Source organism: Pseudonaja textilis, chromosome 16 (assembly GCF_049901715.1).
Source record: "Pseudonaja textilis isolate UNSWEBS1 chromosome 16, rPseTex1.2, whole genome shotgun sequence".
In the NCBI taxonomy this organism is placed as follows: Eukaryota; Metazoa; Chordata; class Lepidosauria; order Squamata; family Elapidae; genus Pseudonaja; species Pseudonaja textilis.
This window is the reverse complement of record NC_142005.1, coordinates 3917419-3937434: the sequence shown is the minus strand read 5'-3', so window position 1 is coordinate 3937434 and position 20016 is coordinate 3917419. Positions and strand designations below refer to the sequence as shown.

The following is a 20016-nucleotide window of genomic DNA, read 5'->3' as shown; positions in this document are numbered from 1 at the left end:
GGGGGGTAGGAGAGAGAGACTTTTGGCTTCATGCAAGGAAAGCAGCAGAAGCTGCAGAAGTCTTTCTTTCTCTCCCCCAAACTCCACCAGAAATGAGTCTTTGACGGCGCAGCCTCTTGAAGCAGGATGCCTTGCAGGGTCCCAAAGACTCATTTCTGGCAGAGTTTGGGGGAGAGAAAGAAAGACTTTGGCTGCTTTCCTTGCATGCAGCCAAAAGCAGAAGAAGAAAGTAGCAGAAAGAAGCAGCCCGGTGGCCAGGCCAGGCGCATGTGGCATGTGGGGCAAGTTCCCCCCTCCGCTCTTTCCCCCCTCCCCTCACTACCTCGTGTTGCTTCCAATGCAAGCGATGCAAGCCTTGTGTTCCCATGCAGCCTGGATTAATTATTTTGGGGGGGACATTTCTCTGCGGACCACCAACATTTTCTCATGGCCCACCAGTGGTCTTCAGCCCGCCGGTGGGCGACTACTGCACTAGACTTGAAGCTAAAAACTGCAAGTATTTCCAGGCAGCATCCCACAGGATGTCTCTCTTCCTTGACTTCCACACCGCTGATAAATTGCTATCCTATTTCTGGGGCTTGCCGGACAACCTCTCTAGGGTGAGTTGTTAATACTCATCCTTCAGGTTTTAGCCTGCACGCCCAATTCGTACATGTGCCAGGGTCACACTTTTTTTAGAGCAACGAATAGGCTGCAACATGCACGGCTGATTTTTGCTAATATTATTTTTTTTTCTCACCCTTTATTTTAAATATTTATAGGCTATTTCCTCCACTAGCTTTTAGGTGCAACAGTTGGGAAGAAATAGCTCAAAAATAATCAGATGAAAAAATGAGTGCAAAACACATTTGATTTTTCTTCTTCTGCTTTGGCCAAACCTTGGGCAGGATGAAGTCCGACTTCAAGGCATCGGAGAAATGTGGAAGATGACAAAGATTTTCAGCGGAGTAAAAACTAAGCCTTGTTTTAAGAAATAAAACAGGAACAGTTAGTCCTGCACTTACGGCCATTCATTTAGTGACAATTATGGAAATTATGGTGGAGCTAAAAAAGTGACTTATGACCAGTCCTTGTACTTTTGTCCCATTTTATGACATCTCTTGCCACAGTTGTTAAGTGAATCACTGCAGTTGTGGAATAAGTTACATGGTTCTTAAGTGAATCTGGCTTTCCCGGTTGTAACTTGAGGACCGCCTTGACTTTGCTGGCACCTGGGCTGTGGCTTTTGGCTGGTTAAAGTAACTGAAGGGGGAAAGGGCCTCCCTTTCCTGGCTGCTCCTCCATCCCAGGGACGTGTTGTGACTGGTGATTGAGGGAAGAGAAATTGGGGGGGGCGGGGGGGGGAGCCATGACATCATCCACAATAGGTGCTGAAATCAAAGGCAGGCCTTCCCTTTTCCCACGGTGACCTGATTAGCAGAGTCGGTGCTGAAACCTGTTCGGGCCCCACCCCAAACTCTGCACCCGCGGATGCCGGCAGCATCGGGTGCACATTGGTCTGGGCAGCTGCTGCACCCCCCAACCCTAAACCCAAACCCCAATCCAAAACCCAAACCCAACTGTGATGACCCAGGGTGGGATATCAAAGCAACAAAGTCACAAAAACAGGTGAAGTCCCTTTAATTCCTTCAAGTTGGCTTCAAAGGTCCAGTTATCATTGACTGGAGAAAAAACTCCCCCCCACAAACAGTTGTGAAAAGGAAGAAATGCCGTTCAAACTCAAAATACATATCAATTATGAATAGAAAAAACAACACAAACCACACTGAAGCAATTAATGAGACAAGGCAGGATAAGGGCTTGAAGACATCCACAGATATCAAAATACACACACTGGGGAGGACACCAGAACTCAGATAAGAACTGAAAGACTAGAAATATTTTCAGGTTTTGCTTCCAGCACTGGGCCATGCACAGTTTGTCCTTTTAAACAGTCCTCACGGCTGCAGCCCATGAAGGGGCTCAAGGCCACTTCCTCCCCCGTAGACCACGCCATTCACATTTCTCCCTTATCCACTCCTCCCTGTGTGCCCTAGGATGAAGAGACGGTGGGCTCCTTCCTGCGTGCCCTAGGATGAAGAGATGGTGGGTCTGAATGCCCAGCCGACCTGTGCCCTTCCCCAGTTTCCTCCACACCCTCCGGAGCCACACTCCCACTCCCTGTTGGCTGTTCCTCCTCTCCCTCGGAGTCAGATTCTAACAGGGGAATGTCACCAACCTGTAACCCTAACCCAATCCCCAACTGAAACCCAAGCCCTAACCCTCAACCCTAACTCAACCCCAAACTCTAACCCCAATCTCAAACTCTAGTCCTAACCCCCAAGTCTGAACCCATAATCCTAATCCCCAAATTCTAGCTCTAAACCTAACCCAAACCCTAACTCAAACCCAAACTCTAATGCCAGCACTAACCCTAACTCCAACCTCAAACCTAAATCCAACCCAATCCTCAACCCCATCCCCAACTGAAACCCAAGCCTAACCCTAACTCAACCCGAAACTATAGCCCCAGCCTCAAACCCCAAACCAAACCCCAATCGTAACCCCAAATACCCGTATCCCAACCAACCCCAAAACCCAAACCCAACCCCTAACCCTAACCTCAGCCCTAACCCAAACCCAATTCTAATGCCAACCCCAATCCTAGCCCAAACCCACCACCCAAACCCCTAACCCTAATCCCAAATCGCATACACCAAACCCTAACCTCAACCATAACCCCTAACCCTAAACTTCCTTCCCCAATCCTAACCCAAACCTACCACCCAAACCCCAATCTTAATCCTAACTCTAACCCCAACCCTAACCCTGACCCCTCAGTGATGGTGAACCTTTTTGGCACCAAGTGCCCAAATGAGAACACACGTGCATGTGTGCGTGTCGGACCACCAGAAAACCGAAGAGCAGCTGGCCGATGCACGCATGCCTCTTTTTTGGCCTGTTTTGGCCATTTTCAGGCTGGTTTTGGGGCCAAAAACGGCCTGAAAATGACCCCAAAACAGCCCCCCCAAAGGCCCGAAAACAGTCTTGTTTGGGGGTGAATTTTGGGCTGTTTTACAGTGCTCTGGTGCTTGTAAAGAGCAGCTGGCGATGGGGAGCATGCCCACTGAGACAGCTTCACCTGCCACCTCTGGCATGCATGCCATAGTTTTGCCATCACGTCCCTAACCCCAACCATTCCAGACCAGTGGTTGTCCAGTCTCTTCTTCAAAAGGTAGGGTAGAGGGGGCTGGACTAGAAGACTTCCAACTCTGTTATTCTGTAACAGAGGCTTTTTCCGTCGATGTTCTTAAGCAAAGCACTGCAGTTGTTAAGTGAATCGGCAGTCATTAAGCAAAACCAGATTCCCCCTGTTGGCTTTGCTTGTCAGAAGCTGGCAAAGGGCAATCACATGACCCTCAGAGGCAGGGCTGGGATTCTACCGGTTCGGACCGGTTTGGGAGAACTGGATGTTAATGTTGCATCTTGTTCGCCGAACCGGTATTTCAACTGACCGGCTGGCCCCTCCCCCCCCCTCCCCTCCCAGGAGTCTCCAGGTGGCCCATTTTCAATGCAGGTAAGTGCAGAGGATGTGTGGAGGCTCTGGGAGGGGGAAAAACGGGCCTTCCAGAAGTACCGGAAGTCCAGAAACAGGCCTGTTTCCAATTTCTGGTGGGCTTCCAGACCCTGGAGGAGGCTGTTTTCACCCTCCCAGAGGCCTGAGGGAAGCCTCTGGACCCTTGGGAGGGCAAAAAATGGCCTCCCCCAGCCTCTGGAGGCCCTCTGGAAGCCGGAAACAGGAAGTTCTGGTAGGCCCCACCCACCACGGCCCCGCCCACTCAGCCACTGGGCAGCGAACCAGTTGCTGGGAGTTTTTGGGAATCCCACCCCTGCCCAGATCCATGCAACTGACATCCATGCATGCCGGGATCCAATTTTTGAACCCAAGACCACGGTGGAGCTCTGGCGGGCATCCGCATCAGAGCTGGTTGTAAGTCATTTTTTCCCCCCAGTGCTAAAAGAATGATTTTAACTTGTACAGGTAGTCCTTGACTTACAATGGTTCATTTAGTGACCATTCAAAGTTACAACAGCACCGAAAAAGGACCATTTTTCACAGTTACGATCTTTGCATGGTCGCGTGATCAAAATTCAGAAACTTGGCAGCTGACTCGCATTTATGATGGTCTCAGTGTCTCGGGGAGGCAGTGGGGCTCACATGATCCCCTTTGTCGACCTTTCTGATGAGCGGGGAAGACCAGATTCACTTAACAACTGGTTTACTAATTCACCAAGTGCACTGATTCCCTTAACGACGGTGGCAAGAAAGGTCATAAAACGGGACTGTGGGCTCAATTGTGGTCATAAATCGAGGACTCTCTATTAGAATGTTAGCCGCCTAGGGTTGGAAGGGACCTCGGGAGGTCTTCTAGTCCAATCCACCTTGCTCAAGGTATCCTGGTCAAATGGTGTATGGGTTCGTCACTTGGTCTGACAACTGGGGAGAATTTTTTTTACAAAAATATTTTTTTTTATTTTATATTTTAAAAAACATCTCTTTGGGATTCCAGGTTTTTACATTTCAGTACAAACATGACCATGATTACATATTCAATGTTCATATTCAATTTCATATCACATTATTACTTATTCCATTTTTCTTTAAATATTCTCATGCGTTATTATGTTCGTACACTTCTTTGATCCAATTACCTTTCAATATTGTAGCTTATTTCCTATTAATTAACATTTAATAATGTGATGAATAAAGGAGCATGAGAATTGAAATGGAAAGATTACTGCTAGTTTTTAAAATTACTTGAATGGATTAAAATGGGAAGAATAAATTTGCTATGTAAATGTTTTTGGAATAAATATAAAACTTTAGAATGCAATAGAGAAAGGAAAATACCATGTGGAATCTGATTATATATATATAATAATTAATAATATATATGTAATTTATTTTATTTATTTTTGTTTTATTTGGTTTGTCAATTGCTTACAAGATAATAGGTATAAGTAAACTCTAAAACTCCACACTGTTCAAAGAATGTCCATCCCAAATTGTATAGCTAAAAGTCTGTGGAGATTCTCAGGCCTCCAGGTGATGGTTGTCCCAAAGGTGCTTTTTTCAGGAGGCAACTGGACTTTCTGTTTTTTTGAAAATGTTTCTCTTCTCATCCAAGAAGTTTCTTCAGCTCTGACTTGGATGGTGGAGAACAGAAGGATTTTTATTCTTTGCAGACAGCTGGTCATTTGCATCCTTTTAGAGGGTCGTTGAGGCCACTTGGAGGTTTGTCTGTGTCCTCAGGATCACCTGAGTGGTACTCCTGGTTCCTGTAGTCTGCAATTTTTTTTCCTCTACAGGACTACAGGAACCATTTGCATCACTCAGGTAAACCTACAAGTGGCCTCAATGACTCTTTAAAAGGATGCACAGGTGCATGGTGCGCGGCAAGGGGAATCATGCGTGCAGATGCAGGGGGTGTGGGGGCCCCAGCACGCATTGCCTTCTGGTACTGGCACAAAAGCGTGTGCACATGAGCGTGTGCACATGAGCGTGTGTGCAATTATTGGCACAGGAGCTGAAAAAAGGTTTGCTACCACTGGTATAGAGTCTCCTGCTGCAGCAGGGGGTTGGACTGGAAGACCTCCAAGATCCCTTCCAGCTGTGACTGATTGAATTCTATGCAAAATGCGTCCAATTCTCTACCGGGATGTATCCGATGCACGCCAGTGCATTCAGTCTTGCAAATTTGCAGATCAGCATTGCAAAGTTGCTCTTTTCCATGTTTTGCGACACTTTGTCACCAAGCCAAGTTCATTCCTGATTTTGGGGGGCAATTCCTGTGAATCGACCCAACAACTCTCTAAAAAGGATGAGAATGACCAGCTGTCGGCAAGCAATATAAATCCTTTCACTCCCCACCATCCAGTCAGAGCTGAAGAATCTTCTTGAATGAGAAGAGAAACATCTTCAAAAGAAAAAACAAGAAAGTCCAGTGGCCTCCTGAAAAAAACACCTTTGGGACAGCCATCACCTGGATGAAGAGAATCTCTAGAGACTTTTAGCTCTATACAATTTGGGATGGACACCCTTTGAAGGATGTGGGAATAGGAATGGATTTCCAGAGGGAAAAAAATGCAGACTACAGGAACCAGGAGCACCACTCAGGTGACCTTGAGGATACAGATAAACCTCCAAGTGGCCTCAACGACTCTTTAAAAGGATGCAAATGACCAGCTTTGCCTTCAAGGAATATAAATCCTTCCATTCCCCACCATCCAGCCAGAGGTGAAGAAGCTTCTCGGATGAGAAGCCAAACATCTTCAAACAAAAAACCAAAAAAGTCCAGTTGCCTCCTGAAAAAGCCCCTTGCTTTGGGACATCCTCAGGAAATTTTTATTTTTTGATTTGTCAATCGCTTACAAGATAATAGATATAAGAATAAACATAGTTTTGAATACATGAGATAGATACTTATAAGAAAAATAAAAAGAAACAATAGGACAGGGATGGTAGGCATGATTGGTGCGCTTATGCACACTCCCTACAGACCTCTTAGGAAAGGGGTGAGGTCAATAGGAGACAGTCTAAGGTTAAAGTTTTTGGGGTTTGGGGAAGAAACCACAGAGTCTGGTAGAGTATTCCAGACATTGACCGCTCTGTTACTGAAGTCGTATTTCCTGCAATCAAGTTTGGTGCGGTTTACCTTGAGTCTGTATCTGTTGTTTGCTCTTGTATTGTTATGATTAAAGCTGAAGTATTCATTTGCAGGTAGGACATTGCAATGTATGATTTTATATACTATACTTAGATCAGACCGAAGGCAGTGTAGTTCTAGGTTTTCTAGGTCTAGAATTTCGAGTCTGGTGGCATAAGGTATTCTGCAACGAATAGAGGAGTGAGAACTCTTCTTGTGAAATATTTCTGGACTTTCTCAACTGTGTTAATATCAGATACGTAATGTGGGTTCCAGACTGATGAACTGCATTCGAGTATTGGTCTAGCAAATGTTTTGTATGCTCTAGTTAGTAGTGTGATATTAGCAGAGAAAAAGCTACGTAAGATTAGGTTAATAACTCTTAACGCCTTTTTGGCTATGTAGTTACAGTGGGCTCTAGCACTTAGGTCATTTGAGATGAGTACTCCAAGATCCTTGACAGAGTTTGGATCCTCAACAAGGTCTTGACTATTCAGCCTGTATTTTATTTTCTGATTTTTTTGCCAATATGTAAGACAGAGCATTTATTTGTTGAGATTTGAAGTTGCCATTTGATTGACCATTCTGATACATAGACAAGGTCTTTTTGAAGGGTAGCAGTATTGTCGGTGGTGTTGAATAGCTTTGCCTCATCAGCAAAGAGAACGCAGTTGCTCTTAATATGATCACAGAAGTCATTTATGTAGAGTATGAAGAGAGTTGGTCCTAGAACCCTTGGGGGACACCACTTTTGACAGGTACAGAATTTGATAGGATGCTCCCAATTTTGACCACTTGTCTGTTTGACAGGAATGCTTCTATCCAGTTATGTAGGTGTCCAGAGATACCATAAGATTTTAGTTTTAGGAGTAGTTTGTCATGTACCACTGAATCAAAGGCTTTACAGAAGTCTATGTAGATTGTATCTATTGCTTTGCCCTGATTGAGTTGTGTAGTCTATATGTTTTTGTGGTGTAAGAGTTGCAGATTACAGGATAGTTTTTTTTCGGAAACCAAATTGTTTATTAGAGAGTAGGTTGTTTGTCTCTAAGTGGAGGATAATGGATTGGTTAATAATTGATATAATAGATATATATATAGTGTTATTGTTTTAAATGTAGAATGTAGTAATTAAAAAATGACTTTATTAACATGAATTTTTGATAATGAATTAAAGGGAGTAAAGAGGGGAAAATGTGTAAGGTAAAGGGATGGCTAGCTTGAATTGACAATGAAAGGGATTTGATTGCCTATGACTATCATTAAGTGTTGTACCTGATGATTCTTGGCTCTTGATGACTGTATCTTTTCTTTTATGGACACTGAGAGTATTTACACCAAGACAAATTCCTTGTGTGTCCAACCACACTTGGCCAATGAAGAATTCTATTCTATTCTAGGATGAACTTTAAGAAACAATGAATGTCATAGTATGTGATAAAATTTACAAAAGTGACAGATATAAGAAAATGTGTGTAATGAGTACAGAAATTGAATAAGGATTTAGATAACATTGTAAAATAAGGTTTAGGAATATTGAAAGAAAAGTGAAATAAACTACAATCGGGGAGAATTGAGGGGGTTTTAAACCCTCCAAGATTTGGGATGGTCATTAAGTTGAGGACTGCCTGCATTCGTTGCTGGGAATCTACTGGGTTAGCCGGCGGAGAGGTGTAAAGGATCGCTTCCCACCGTTTATTTATTTAATGCAAGGCTGTCATACTGCAGGCATATAATTAAAACAGAGAGGAGCATGACACCGAGAGTTCAAACAGAGCCTTGGCTGTTCAGGGAACATACCACAGGACCATACCGCCCGGGGTGGTGGTATGGGGGGAGCTCAGTGCCCACCCCTGCCCCAGGCCTGGGAAAATCACCAGGCCTTCAAAGGCTTTTCGAATGTCAGCAGGGTGGGAGCTGTGTGGGTCTTGGGATGGGGCTGGGGTGCTCCAAAGGGTAGGAGGCACCGCGATAGAGAAAGTGGCGCATTTCCTAAGTCCCCACAGTGTTGAATCGAAGAATAGAGCTGGGAGGGACCTTGAAGGTCTTCTAGTCCAACCCCTTGCTCAGACCCTAGACCCCTGGTGGTGAGCCTATGGCACGCGTGCTGGAGGTGGCACGCAGAGCCCTCACTGTGGGCATACGCGCCATTGCTAGCTGCTCTTTTGGTTTCCGGTGCACCAGCTGGTTTTTGCGTGCACTGAAGAACCGGGAACCAAGGACCAGCTGGCCAGTGTGCATGCACATGCCGGAAATCTGGAAACCAGCTGGCCGGCCAGCTGGTCTTTGGTTTCCGGTGCTCCGGCGTGCACACGGCACATTCTGGCTTGGGCACTTGGTGCTAAAAAGGTTCGCCATCACTGCCCTAGATCATTCCAGACAAATGGCTGTTGCTTCTCGAAAACGCAACTTCTGGTGGCAAGCAGTTCCACTGGTTAATTGTCCTCTCTCTTAGGAAGTTTCTCCTCAATTCCAGGTTGCTTCTCTCCTTGATTAGTTTCCATCCTTATTGCTTCTTGTCCTGCCTTCTGGTGCTTTGGAAAATAAGGGGACCCCCCTCTCTTCTTTGGTGCAGCCCCTCAAATCCTGGAATGCTGCTATCATGTCACCCCCTAATCCTTCTTTTCATTAAACCAGGCATTCCCAATTCCAGCAACTGTTTCTTTATCTTATCATCTCAGGTGCTCTTCTCTGCACTCTGCAATCTTTGGATTAAACACTCAGTCCATTACCAGATTTAACAGCATAACAGAGTTGGAAGGGACCTTGTAGGTCATCTAGTTCAACCCCCCCCCCCCACCTAAGCAGGAGACCCTACACCCTCTTTTCTAGCCTTCCAAAGTTTTCTTTCTGGTTTCGGTTTTAGACGAAGCCTCTCACAACCCAGCAAGGCCAGGGATGTGCCATTTATTGCCCATCAAACCAAGGAGATGACATTCTGGGCATGCCACCAGGTACCCTCCGGCAGGGCGGCTGCCAACCTGGGCCGCTCCGGTGCTCTTCTGCTGCTGTGTGACAAGTCCTGCAAGGGCGGCAGCCGGCAACAGCATTGTGTTCCTGCCGGCCGCACCCCCAGGAAGACTCCCAGCCCCCTCCCCCCACTTCCCCACCCACCCAGCCGTGCTGACTTGGCTGTTCCTTCCTGGCTCACCACAAAGGCTACGAGCTGCATTTTGCCCTAAGGCCCCTCTACCCGAAACCCAAGGCAAGTCCCAGCTGGTCCGTCCCCAAAGCAAAAGGCAGCTTTAAAGAGACAGCCTAGAAATGGAGAAAGAGGTGTTTGTGGAGGATCAGGCTCTCTGTGGCAGCCGGGCCAGACCGGGTGCCCCTGCGTTAGCTGGCAGGAATAGCATGGCTCTTCTCTTGGGCTTGGAAGCAAGTGGCGGGTAGCCACAGGAGGTGGTTTAAAAAGGCACACTGGGGCGATCAGAACTCTTCCGTGTTTTTACATATAAGACATAGGCAGTCCTTGACTTGTTTCCCCGAAAATAAGACCCTCTCTTATATTTTTTTGCTACCAAAAAAGCTCCAGAAGGAAAGAAAAATAGAGAAGGGAGGATGGAAGCATGTAAAGGAGGGAAAGCGCGAAGAAGAGAAAGGAAAGAAGGAAGGAAGGAGGGAACGAGAGGAAAGGAAGAATGGAGGGAAGGAGGGAGGGAGGAAGGAAGGAAGGGAAAATAGAGGAGGGAGGGAGGGAGGATGGAAAGAAAAGAGGCTAGGGAATTCTGGTAATTTGGAGAGAGACCCCTGTTCTTACCAACAGCCCACTGAACAAACCAAGTTTAGATCCTTGCCCCATTTAGGTTACCCCAATAAGCCGGGAATCAAGGCTAAAGACAGGGCCCCAGACTCACCGAGACCAGTTGTAGGTGGGCGGTGGGTTCCCATCTCCGAGGCACTTCAAAGAAGCCCCTTCCTGGCCTTCCGTCCAGTCCTGCTCGGCCTCCAGGCCCAGGATGGAGGCATCCGAGAGGTCTGCGAGGGGAGAGGAAAGGCAAGGTTGCAGAAAACGAAGGGAGGGAGAGGAACCTACCCGCACGGCACAGCCCCAGCACTGCCTTGTCGCCAGGGCCTTGGGCTGAAGCTTCTTAACAGAGAAGAAGCCAGCTGAGAAGTAGTGGGGAACACGACACAGTGAACACCCCCGGGGTCAACCCTCAAGCCAAGGAAAGCATCATCACCAGGACTATAACTAGAGACAAGCAGCAGATCTGTCTGTCTGTCTGTCTGTCTGTCTGTCTGTCTGTCTGTCTGTCTGTCTTTCCATCCATCCATCCATCCATCCATCCATCTATGATCCATCCTCTCTCTCTCGCTCTCTCTATGTCTGTCTATATCAGAGCCCCCCAAACTTGGCAACCGTAAGACTTGTGGACTTCAACTCCCAGAATTCCTCAGCCAGCTATGCTGCCTCACCAGGCTCAAGGTTGACTCAGCCTTCCGTCCTTCCGAGGTTGACAAAATGAGGACCCAGATTGTTGGGGGCCAGAGGCTGACTCTGTAAACCACTTAGAGAGGGATGCGAAGCACTGTGAAGTGTTATATAAGTCTAAGTGCTGTTTATCTATCTGTCTATCTGTCTGTCTATCTATCTATCTATCTATCTATCTATCTATCTATCTATCTATCTATCTATTTTTATGTTTTTTAAAAAATATGGATCTACATCTCTCTACATATATCTACATATATCTACCTAAGGCTGGGAGATGATTGCCCCTCCCCTAAGGGATAAAGGAAGTGCAAAGGTAGAGAAACCTTTGCAGGAAGCAAAGTCGTTCGCTCTGTTCAGATTAAACCTTGAAGCTCTGTGTGGACTTTGTACTTTGGTTGGCTTTTTACAGTTCATTTGGCACTTTGCTTATTGGCAGCAATTCAAAGGTGAGAAAGTTGGGTGCTTATATAGAGAGACTGTTTGGGACTCATTACCGGCTGGGAATGAACTTAATTCCCAGTGTTGAAATAAAATAAGAGTTGTTTGGACTAAGCATGTGCTTAGTTACGGCCTCAGGAAGCCTTGTCAGAACAGACTTCCAGGCCTGGGGTGGCGGGGCGGGGGGGTGTTTCTGGTGTACCCCCGTCTCCAGTGCATGCACGCTTGAATCCCCACCCATTCACACATACCCAAAGCCTAAGGGTCAGTCCCAAATTCAAGTGGAATGTGATGATGGCCGTCTATCTGCTTGGCCACGGAGATCTACAAGAGGACAAGGCAGGGTGGAGGCCAAGGTGAAGGTAAGAACAGGTACCTACAGGCCACACTGAGGGTGTGGGTGATCCTCTTCAGGTGCTGCAGTCCTGGATGCGAAACCACGCAGGTCAAGGCCTTGCCGTGCATGCTGCGCCCAGGGACCACGTAGAATTCGCTGGTGACTGAGGCCGAGCGGGAGTGCGAGGATTCCTGGGTATTGGATACGCCGCGGATTTCGGTCTCCCAGGTGATGGAGGGGACTGGGTTCCCTTCTGCTGTGCAGGAGGCGGCCAACGTGCGGCCCTGCCCTTCCTCTAGTGGAGGCCCAAGGTTCAGAATTGGCAATGGGGGCACTGCAAAGAGATGGAGATTGGACGCCGCTTAGGAGAGATGGAGGATTCAGAAGGATGGGTTCAGATCTCCTCCCACTCCTCCTCTCTACAAACCCCCTCACTTGTAGCACTGATAATGTTCCCTAGTTGGGTCATGAAACGTCTGAAAGAAAACCACCAAGCTTAGGGAGCACCAAGGATCCCATAGTCGTCGTCCTCCTCCTCCTCCTCTCTGCGCACCCCATTCCCATCTAGCACTGATGATGTTACCTAATTTGGTAATGAAACGTCTGCAAGAAAACAACCCAAGCTCAGGGAGCACCAAGGATTCCTCATTTCAACCCTGAGCTACAAATATTCTCCTTTATTGATATTTTCCTGCATTCAAAAAAAACACCAGTGTCCACCGAGGGGAATGGCCAACGGTGAAATTGGCCTTGTGATGATGTGATGTAGGCTGTACCCAGCCTACACCATCAAAATTTTTCCTACTGGTTTTATGGGCGGGTTCTATGCACATGCACTTCATGAAGCCTGGCCTTTTGGAAAACAGAAGATTACAAGGTCCCAGCCAGGTGTGTTTGTGTGTATATCTGTGTGTATGTCCTTATTGTTCATCCCATGGAGTTAAAAAAAACCAGGATATCCCCATATCTCTATTCTGAAGTGCAGATTCTCCTCTCCAGAAGTTGGTCGGGGAGGCAAAGAGACCAGCTTTGGACAACTAAGGTTTTTCCAGCTCCAATTTCACCTGCTCACTTTCAAAAATCCAGTTAAAACTCAGCCGCTACGATCTTTGCAACTTATCTATCCTGGAGGCAGGCACGGATTCTAATTGCCGTAAAATCCTAAACACTTTTAGCACTGTAATTAAATGCAGGTATGGGAAGGGGCCTGAGGTGAGCCAGGAAGGGCCCATGGAACCACCCTGAGCTAGGAACCCAGTGTTACCTCCTCTGGGGCAGAAGGGAGAGGAGTGGAGGGTGGTGGAGCTGGTTTCTCTGGGCCTATGCAGGAAGCCATCCATCCTGACATTAAGACAGATAATCAGAGTTGGAAGGGACCCTGTAGGTCATCTAGTCCAACCCCCCACCCCACCCAAGCAGGAGACTCTAGACCATTTCAGACAAATGACTGTCCAATCTCTTCTTGAAAGCCTTCAGGGATGGCTCTCCCACAACTTCCGAGGGCAACTTCTGTTCCATCGGTTGATTGTTCTCCCTGTCAGAAAATTCCTCCTTATTTCCAGGTTGAATCTCTCCTTGTTCAGTTTCCACTCATTGTTCCTTGTCTGGCCTTCAGGTGCCTTGGAGAATAGCTTGACCCCCTTCCTCCTCTCTGGATCAGCCCATCAAATACTGGAAGGCTGCTCTCCTGTCTCCCCTGGTCCTTCTCTTCACTAGACTAGCCAGGCCCGGTTCCTGCAACCGTTCATCATATGCTTCAGCCTCCAGTCCAGAGATGGTATTCAGCCGGTTCGGACCAGTTCTGGAGAACCGATAGCGGAAACTTTGAGTAGTTCTGGAGAATCCACCAATCCCACCTCTGACTGGCCCCGCCCTCATCTATTCTCTGCCTCCCGAGTCTCAGCTGATTGGCTGGGTCTTCTTTGGTTGCCCTGCACAGGAGAACGGAGCTGGAAAGCAGGTTAGTGGGGTAGGGAGGGAATGGGGATTTTACAGTATCCTTCCCCTGCCACACCCATCAAGCCATGCCCACAGAATCAGTGGTAAAAAATTTGGAATCCCACCACTGCTCCCTCATCATCCTGGTTGCTCTTCTCTGCACTTTTTCTAGAGCCTCAACGTCTTTTTTTAATAGTGTGGTGACCAAAACTGGATGCAGGACTCTAGGTGTGGCCTTACTAAGGCTTTACAGAGTGGTATTAGTACCTCCCTTGATCTCGATTGTATCCCTCTGTTAATGCAACTTAGGATTGCATTGCATGCACCTGTCTTTCCAATGCCACCCTCGACTTACAACTGTTCATGTAATGACCATTTGAAATGATGACAGCCCTGAAAAAAGGATAGTCTTCCCACAGTTAGGACTGTTGCTGAGTCCCTAAAAGTCACATGATTAAAATAAAACGCTGGGTATTTATGACTGTCGCAGCGTTGTCGTGACCCCCTTTTGCGACCTTCTGGCCCGCAAAGCCAACAAAATCAGGTTCACCTGCAGTGATTCGCTCAACAACCACAGCAAGAGAGGTCGTAAAATGGGCCAAACCTCCCTTTACAACTTGACTCACTTAGTCATGGAAAATTTGGGGGCCCAATTTTGGCCTTAAATCAAAGACTGTACCTGTATATACAGGTAAATCCTTGACTTAGGACTGGCTATCTAGCAACTGTTGGAAGTTACGACAAACCCAGGAGTGGGCTTCAAAATGTTTAGCAACGGGTTTTCTGGCGGGTTGCTGGGTGGGTGTGGCCTCTTTGGCCTCCTGCACCAGGGGGCGGGGTTGTTTCACCCTCCCCAGGCTCCGGAGGCTTCCCCCGAGCCTCCAGGAGGGTGAAAATGGCCTCTCCGGGCTCCGAAGGCCACGTGGAGGCCAGAAGCTCCTCAGGGGTCCTTACCTAGAACCTTGAGGGCCAGGCGGGACTCGAAGTTGCCCTGGGGGAAGGTGATGAGGTGGCATTCATAGGCGCCCTCGTCGGCCTGCACCGCATTCTTCAGCAGGATGGAGCCATTCACCAGGGACCCCTGCCCCTGCCGTAGCACCCGGCCCGCATAGGCATCCTGGATGTGGACCCCGTGCTCCGAATTCAGGACCGCCAACTCTGTGCTCTTCCCACTGTCCCCGCGTTTCAGCCAGGTGACCTGCAGCACCGTCTCGCCCTGCGTGGCCTGATAGCCGCAGGGGAGGACCACGTCTTTGCCAAACACCGCCGTCACGCTGCTCGGGGTCTCCAACACTCGGGCCAGCAGACCTGGGGAGATGGGAGAAAGGAGGAGAGGTGTGAATGGGGGCTCCCAAATTCAATCCCAGGAGAAAAGAGAAGGTGTGGTTTTAGAAACCTGCATTTCTCCTTGCAATCAAGCCCAGGAGGCTAAAATATATGAAGAATGGCTGCAGGATTTGGGTTTGGCCAGTCTAGAAAAAAGAATGACATGAGAGCAGTCTTCCAGTATTTGAGGGCGTCAATTTGTTTTCCAAAGCAGGGGAGGACAAGAAACAATGAATGGAAATTAATCAAGGAGAGAAGCAGTCTAGAATGAGGGAGAAACTTCTTAACAGGGAGGACAATTAACCAGTGGAACTGCTTACCACCAGAAGTTGTGGGTGCTCCATCACTGGAGGCTTTTAAGAAGAGACTGGATGGTATAGAGATTTGTCTGGGATGGTATAGAGTTTCTTGCTTGAGCAGGGGGCTGGACTAGAAGACCTCCAAGGTCCCTTCCAGTTCTATCCTATCCTATTCTATATATATTAAACTTTTTTTGTGGAAATAGTAACAATAGAATAGAAAATGAATAGAATAGAATGGAATGGAATGGAATGGAATGGGAAAAGAAGGAGGAGGAGGAGGAGGAGGAGGAGGAGGAGGAGGAGGAGGAGGAGGAGGAGGAGGAGGAGGAGAGGAGGAGGAGGAGGAGGAGGAGAAAATAGAATAGTCCCTTCCAACTCTGCTATTCTATTCTATTCTATTCTATTCTATTCTATTCTATTCTATTCTATTCTATTCTATTCTATTCCTATTCCTATTCCTATTCCTATTCCTATTCCTATTCCTATTCTACTGTACTCTACCCTACCCTATCTATCCTATTCTTATTTTAATATCCGTATTCAGCTACAAAACTGGAACATTTAAAAAAAACATAAAACTCTTTTAAAGTTCCATCAACCATTTTGACAAACTCAGGAAAAGGGGACTGGAGTCCCATGGGCCAGTCCATCCTGATAACTGGTAGATCAATCAATCAATCAATCAATGGATAGAAAGCAGAAGAATGCCCAAGTGCATAGAATCATAGAATCATGGGGCTGGAGGGGAACTTGGAGGTCTTCTAGTCTAACCCCCTCCCCAAGTTCATAGAGTCATGAGGCTGGAAGGGACTTTGGAGGTCTTCTAGTCTAACCCCCTCCCCGAGATCATAGAATCATACAATCATGGGGCTGGATGAGATCTTGGAGGTCCTCTGCGCAAGGCTAGAATAACACTCCCTTCTGTATCTCCTTCTCCTTCGAGCCTCACCTTCAACTCAGAATTTCTTCTCAAATCAGCTACAAGTTGCATGAACCCAGGAAAGTGGACGGGCCCAGGAGTCCAGCTCAACCTGCCTGCACAGGTGCTGAAGATTTGTCCCGGCTTGTCCAGACCCTGCCCCTCCCTTCCCCCTGCCCTCCCCTCCCTCCTGCAAGACTGCCATCGTTTCCTCAGCACAACACCAGCAGGAGTGGCACATCACACGGGCTCCTTGCAAAATCCCAGTCTCTGCCAGCAGCCCCTGAAAGTGGATTTATTTCTTTTTTTTTTAATGGAAGGGAAGAGAAAATACAGTTGAATAGAATAGAACAGAACAGAACAGAATAGAATATTGGCCCCGATGGATTATGTACTTTCTTCTTAAAAAAGCTCTCCTCTGCCATAGCAGAACCCCTAAGCTTGTTTTGTCACGTGCAAAGTCATGGAATCAATCAATAACCAATTCATCACTCTCCACTTAGAGTCAAGCAACCTACTCTCCAAAAAACAATTTGGTTTCAGGAAAAAATTGTCCTTCAACCTACAACACCTACACTGTAAAAACATATGGACTACTCTACTTGACCAGGGTAAAGCAATAGACGCAATTTACATAGACTTCTGCAAAGCCTTTGATTCAGTGTTACATGTCAAACTACTGTTAAAACTAAACCCTTACGGCATTTCCAGATCCCTTCATAAATGGATTACTGCATTCCTGTCAAACAGGCAACAAGTAGTAAAAATAGGGAACGCTGTATCAAACCCTGCTCCAGTTAACAGCAGTATCCCCCAGGGCAGCGTTGTAGGACCCACACTCTTTATACTTATGGCCACAGTCGAGCCCAAAATTTCCATTGCTAAGCAAGATGCTTGTTAAGGAAGTGTTGCCCCATTTGAAAATCTTTCCTCCCCACAGCTGTTCAACGAATCTCTGCAGTTGTTAAGTTAGTGACCCAGTTGATAAGTGAATCTGGCTTCCCCATGTATTTTTCTGGTCAGAAGGTCGCAAATGTGGATCAGTGGGATGCTGCGGCAGTCATAAATACAAGCTGTTTGCTGAGCGTCTGAATTTTGATCACGGACATGCTTCAACAGGCGTAGGTGTGAAAACCGGTCCTAAGTCCCTTTTTTTCAGCGCTGCAACTTCGAATGGTCACTAAACGAGGACAGCCTGTACATTCTTTAAGGAATTTACTTTGGGGCTGAGTCATGCATTCCTCATCCCAACGTAGCTGGCTGGGGAATTCTGGGAGTTGAAGTCCACAAGACTTGAAAGTTGTCAAAGTTGGACGCCCCTGTTAGGGAGTCTTGCCCAGGGGGTTGGACTAGGAGACCTCTAAGGTCCCTACCTACTCTAATTCTATTCCAATTCCAATTCTCTTCTTTTCTATTCCTACTTCTATTTATTTCTATTTCTATTCTATTTCCACATCATCAACTTGGTATGTGCTCCCTTGCTTGGGAATCTCCACTCCGTGCAAAACACAATACCCAGGGAAGAAAGAAAGGGCACTCAGTGACACACACACAAACACACGTACACACGTCAAAGGAGGAGCTGGCTTCCTTCTTGGCCGTCTGCGTCCCCATCCTGATTCAGGCTCTTTATTCACACCTGGCCAACCTGCGCCTGGGCCCTGAGATCCATGCCAGGAAACACAAGCCGGCTATGACAAAGTCAGCGGGAAACAGTTATGGCCACTGAACAACTTCCTCATACCGGGATTAAAAGATTCTTCTTCTTTTCTTTTTCCTCTTTCTCCTTCTCTTCTTCCTCCTTTTCCTTCTCCTCCTCTTCTTCCTCCTCCTTCCTCTTCTTTCTCCTTTCCTCCTCCTCCTCTTTCTCTCTCTCTCTCTCTAGTACAGGTAGTCCTTAACTTACAACAATTCATTTAGTGACCGTTCGAAGTTACAGCACTGAAAAAGGGACCTATGACTGTTTTTCACACTTAACAACCGTTGCAGCATCCTCACGGTCACATGATCAAAGTTCAGCCGCTTGGCCACTGGCTCATAGTTATGAGGGTTGCAGTGTGCTGGGGGTCACATGATCCCCTTTTGCGGCCTTCTGACCGGCAAAGTCAAAGGGGAAGCCAGTTTCACTAATAACCCTGATACTAACTTAACTACCATGACTCACTTAAGAACCGGGAAAAGAAAGGTCATAAAGTCAGGCAAAACTCAAAACTTAACAACTTTTTGCTTAAGCAATAGGAATTTGGGGCTCAAAATGATCATAAATTGAAGATTACCTGTAGAGGCCCGGAAGGGACCTTGGAGGTTTTCTAGTCCAGCCCCTTGTCCAAGGCAGGAGTCCTTATACCCATGATGGCGAACCTATGGCACGCATGCCACAGATGGCACACAAAGCCATTTGTGACGGCATGCAAGCCGCAGGCAAACTTACCTCACTGCGCATGCATGCGCCTCCCAGTTGGTTTGAGGCTGGTTTGAGGCCTTTTTCGGCCCCCCAGAGGTTTGAGAAAGGCTTCTGCAGCCTTTGCAGGCCAAAAAATAAGCCCATTTTTGTCACTTCCTGTAATACCCAAAGTGACAAAACGGGCCTATTTTTTGGCCTGCAAAGGCTGCAGAAGCTGTCCTCAAACCTCTGGAAGGCCGAAAAGGCTTCAAATGGGCCAAAAATCACCTGAGAGGTGCAGTGCAGGTAAGGGGGGTATTGCGTGTGCATGTGCAGGGGGCATGGGTGGGTGCATGCATTGCCTTCTGGGTGCTGGCATGTGAGCATGCAATTTTGGCACAGGAGCCCCAGAAGGTTAGCCACCACTGCCTTCTGCATTCCTGGACAGATGGCTGTCCAATTTTTTTCTCGAAAAACCCCAGCGACTATGATTCAGAGATGAACAATCCCTGGCTTTCAGAAGTCTGAATTATTTCTGAAAAATGATGCCGAATCTTTGACGCAAACCTCAAATATTTCTTTTAAGCTAATAAGGTTCACAAACAGAAAGTGTCTGACTCAGCCCCCCAAAAACCATTATGTGGGTAACTTTTAAAATAATATTAATCCCCAGGACTCAGTAGTCCTTTAGCAGCTGGCTTAGGGGAATCTCGTCTTGGCTTCAACTTCTCTGCCACTCCCTGGGGATGAATTTAGAATCTTGGTTTGGATGTAAAAAAAAAAGACACATGTTCACATACTGTTAACACAGTCACAACAATGGACGAGCATTATTTATTTACTTCTATGTGTATTTATCCCTAGGCAAAAGAAAACCTCAGCAGCTAGTGATACAATAAAACAACAAATAAATAAACAAACCATGAGTAACGGTTCTGCAAACTCAAATCAGTTTTGTATAATTTTAAAAGTCCAACCCCATCAAGCTTTGAGCACTGAATTACTTCTGAACATGGTAGAATGGAATGGAGTGGAATGGAGTAGAGTGGAGTAGGGTAGGGTAGAGTAGACGAATGGAATGGAGTGGAGTGGCGTAGGGTAGGGTAAGGTAGGGTAGGGTAGGGTAGAGTAGAGTAGAGTAGAGTAGACGAGTGGAGTGGAGTAGAGAAGAGTAGAGTAGAGGAATGGAGTGGAGTGGAGTAGAGTAGAGGAATGGAGTAGAGTAGAGTAGAGTAGAGGAATAGAGTAGAGA

General features: G+C 47.0%; 1 protein-coding gene across 2 annotated transcripts in view; it reads right to left on the bottom strand.

Annotated features, from left to right (window-relative positions):
- Positions 1-20016, bottom strand: part of NECTIN4 (nectin cell adhesion molecule 4) — a 125779-nt gene that overhangs the window by 13691 nt on the left and 92072 nt on the right. For both annotated transcript variants that reach the window (XM_026716402.2, XM_087914201.1), the window contains exons 2-4: positions 14789-15142; positions 11940-12230; positions 10541-10661 (exon numbers count right to left, since the gene is read on the bottom strand). In XM_026716402.2, coding sequence (XP_026572187.1) covers positions 10541-10661; positions 11940-12230; positions 14789-15142 — 766 coding nt within the window. The remainder of the gene's footprint in view (positions 1-10540; positions 10662-11939; positions 12231-14788; positions 15143-20016) is intronic.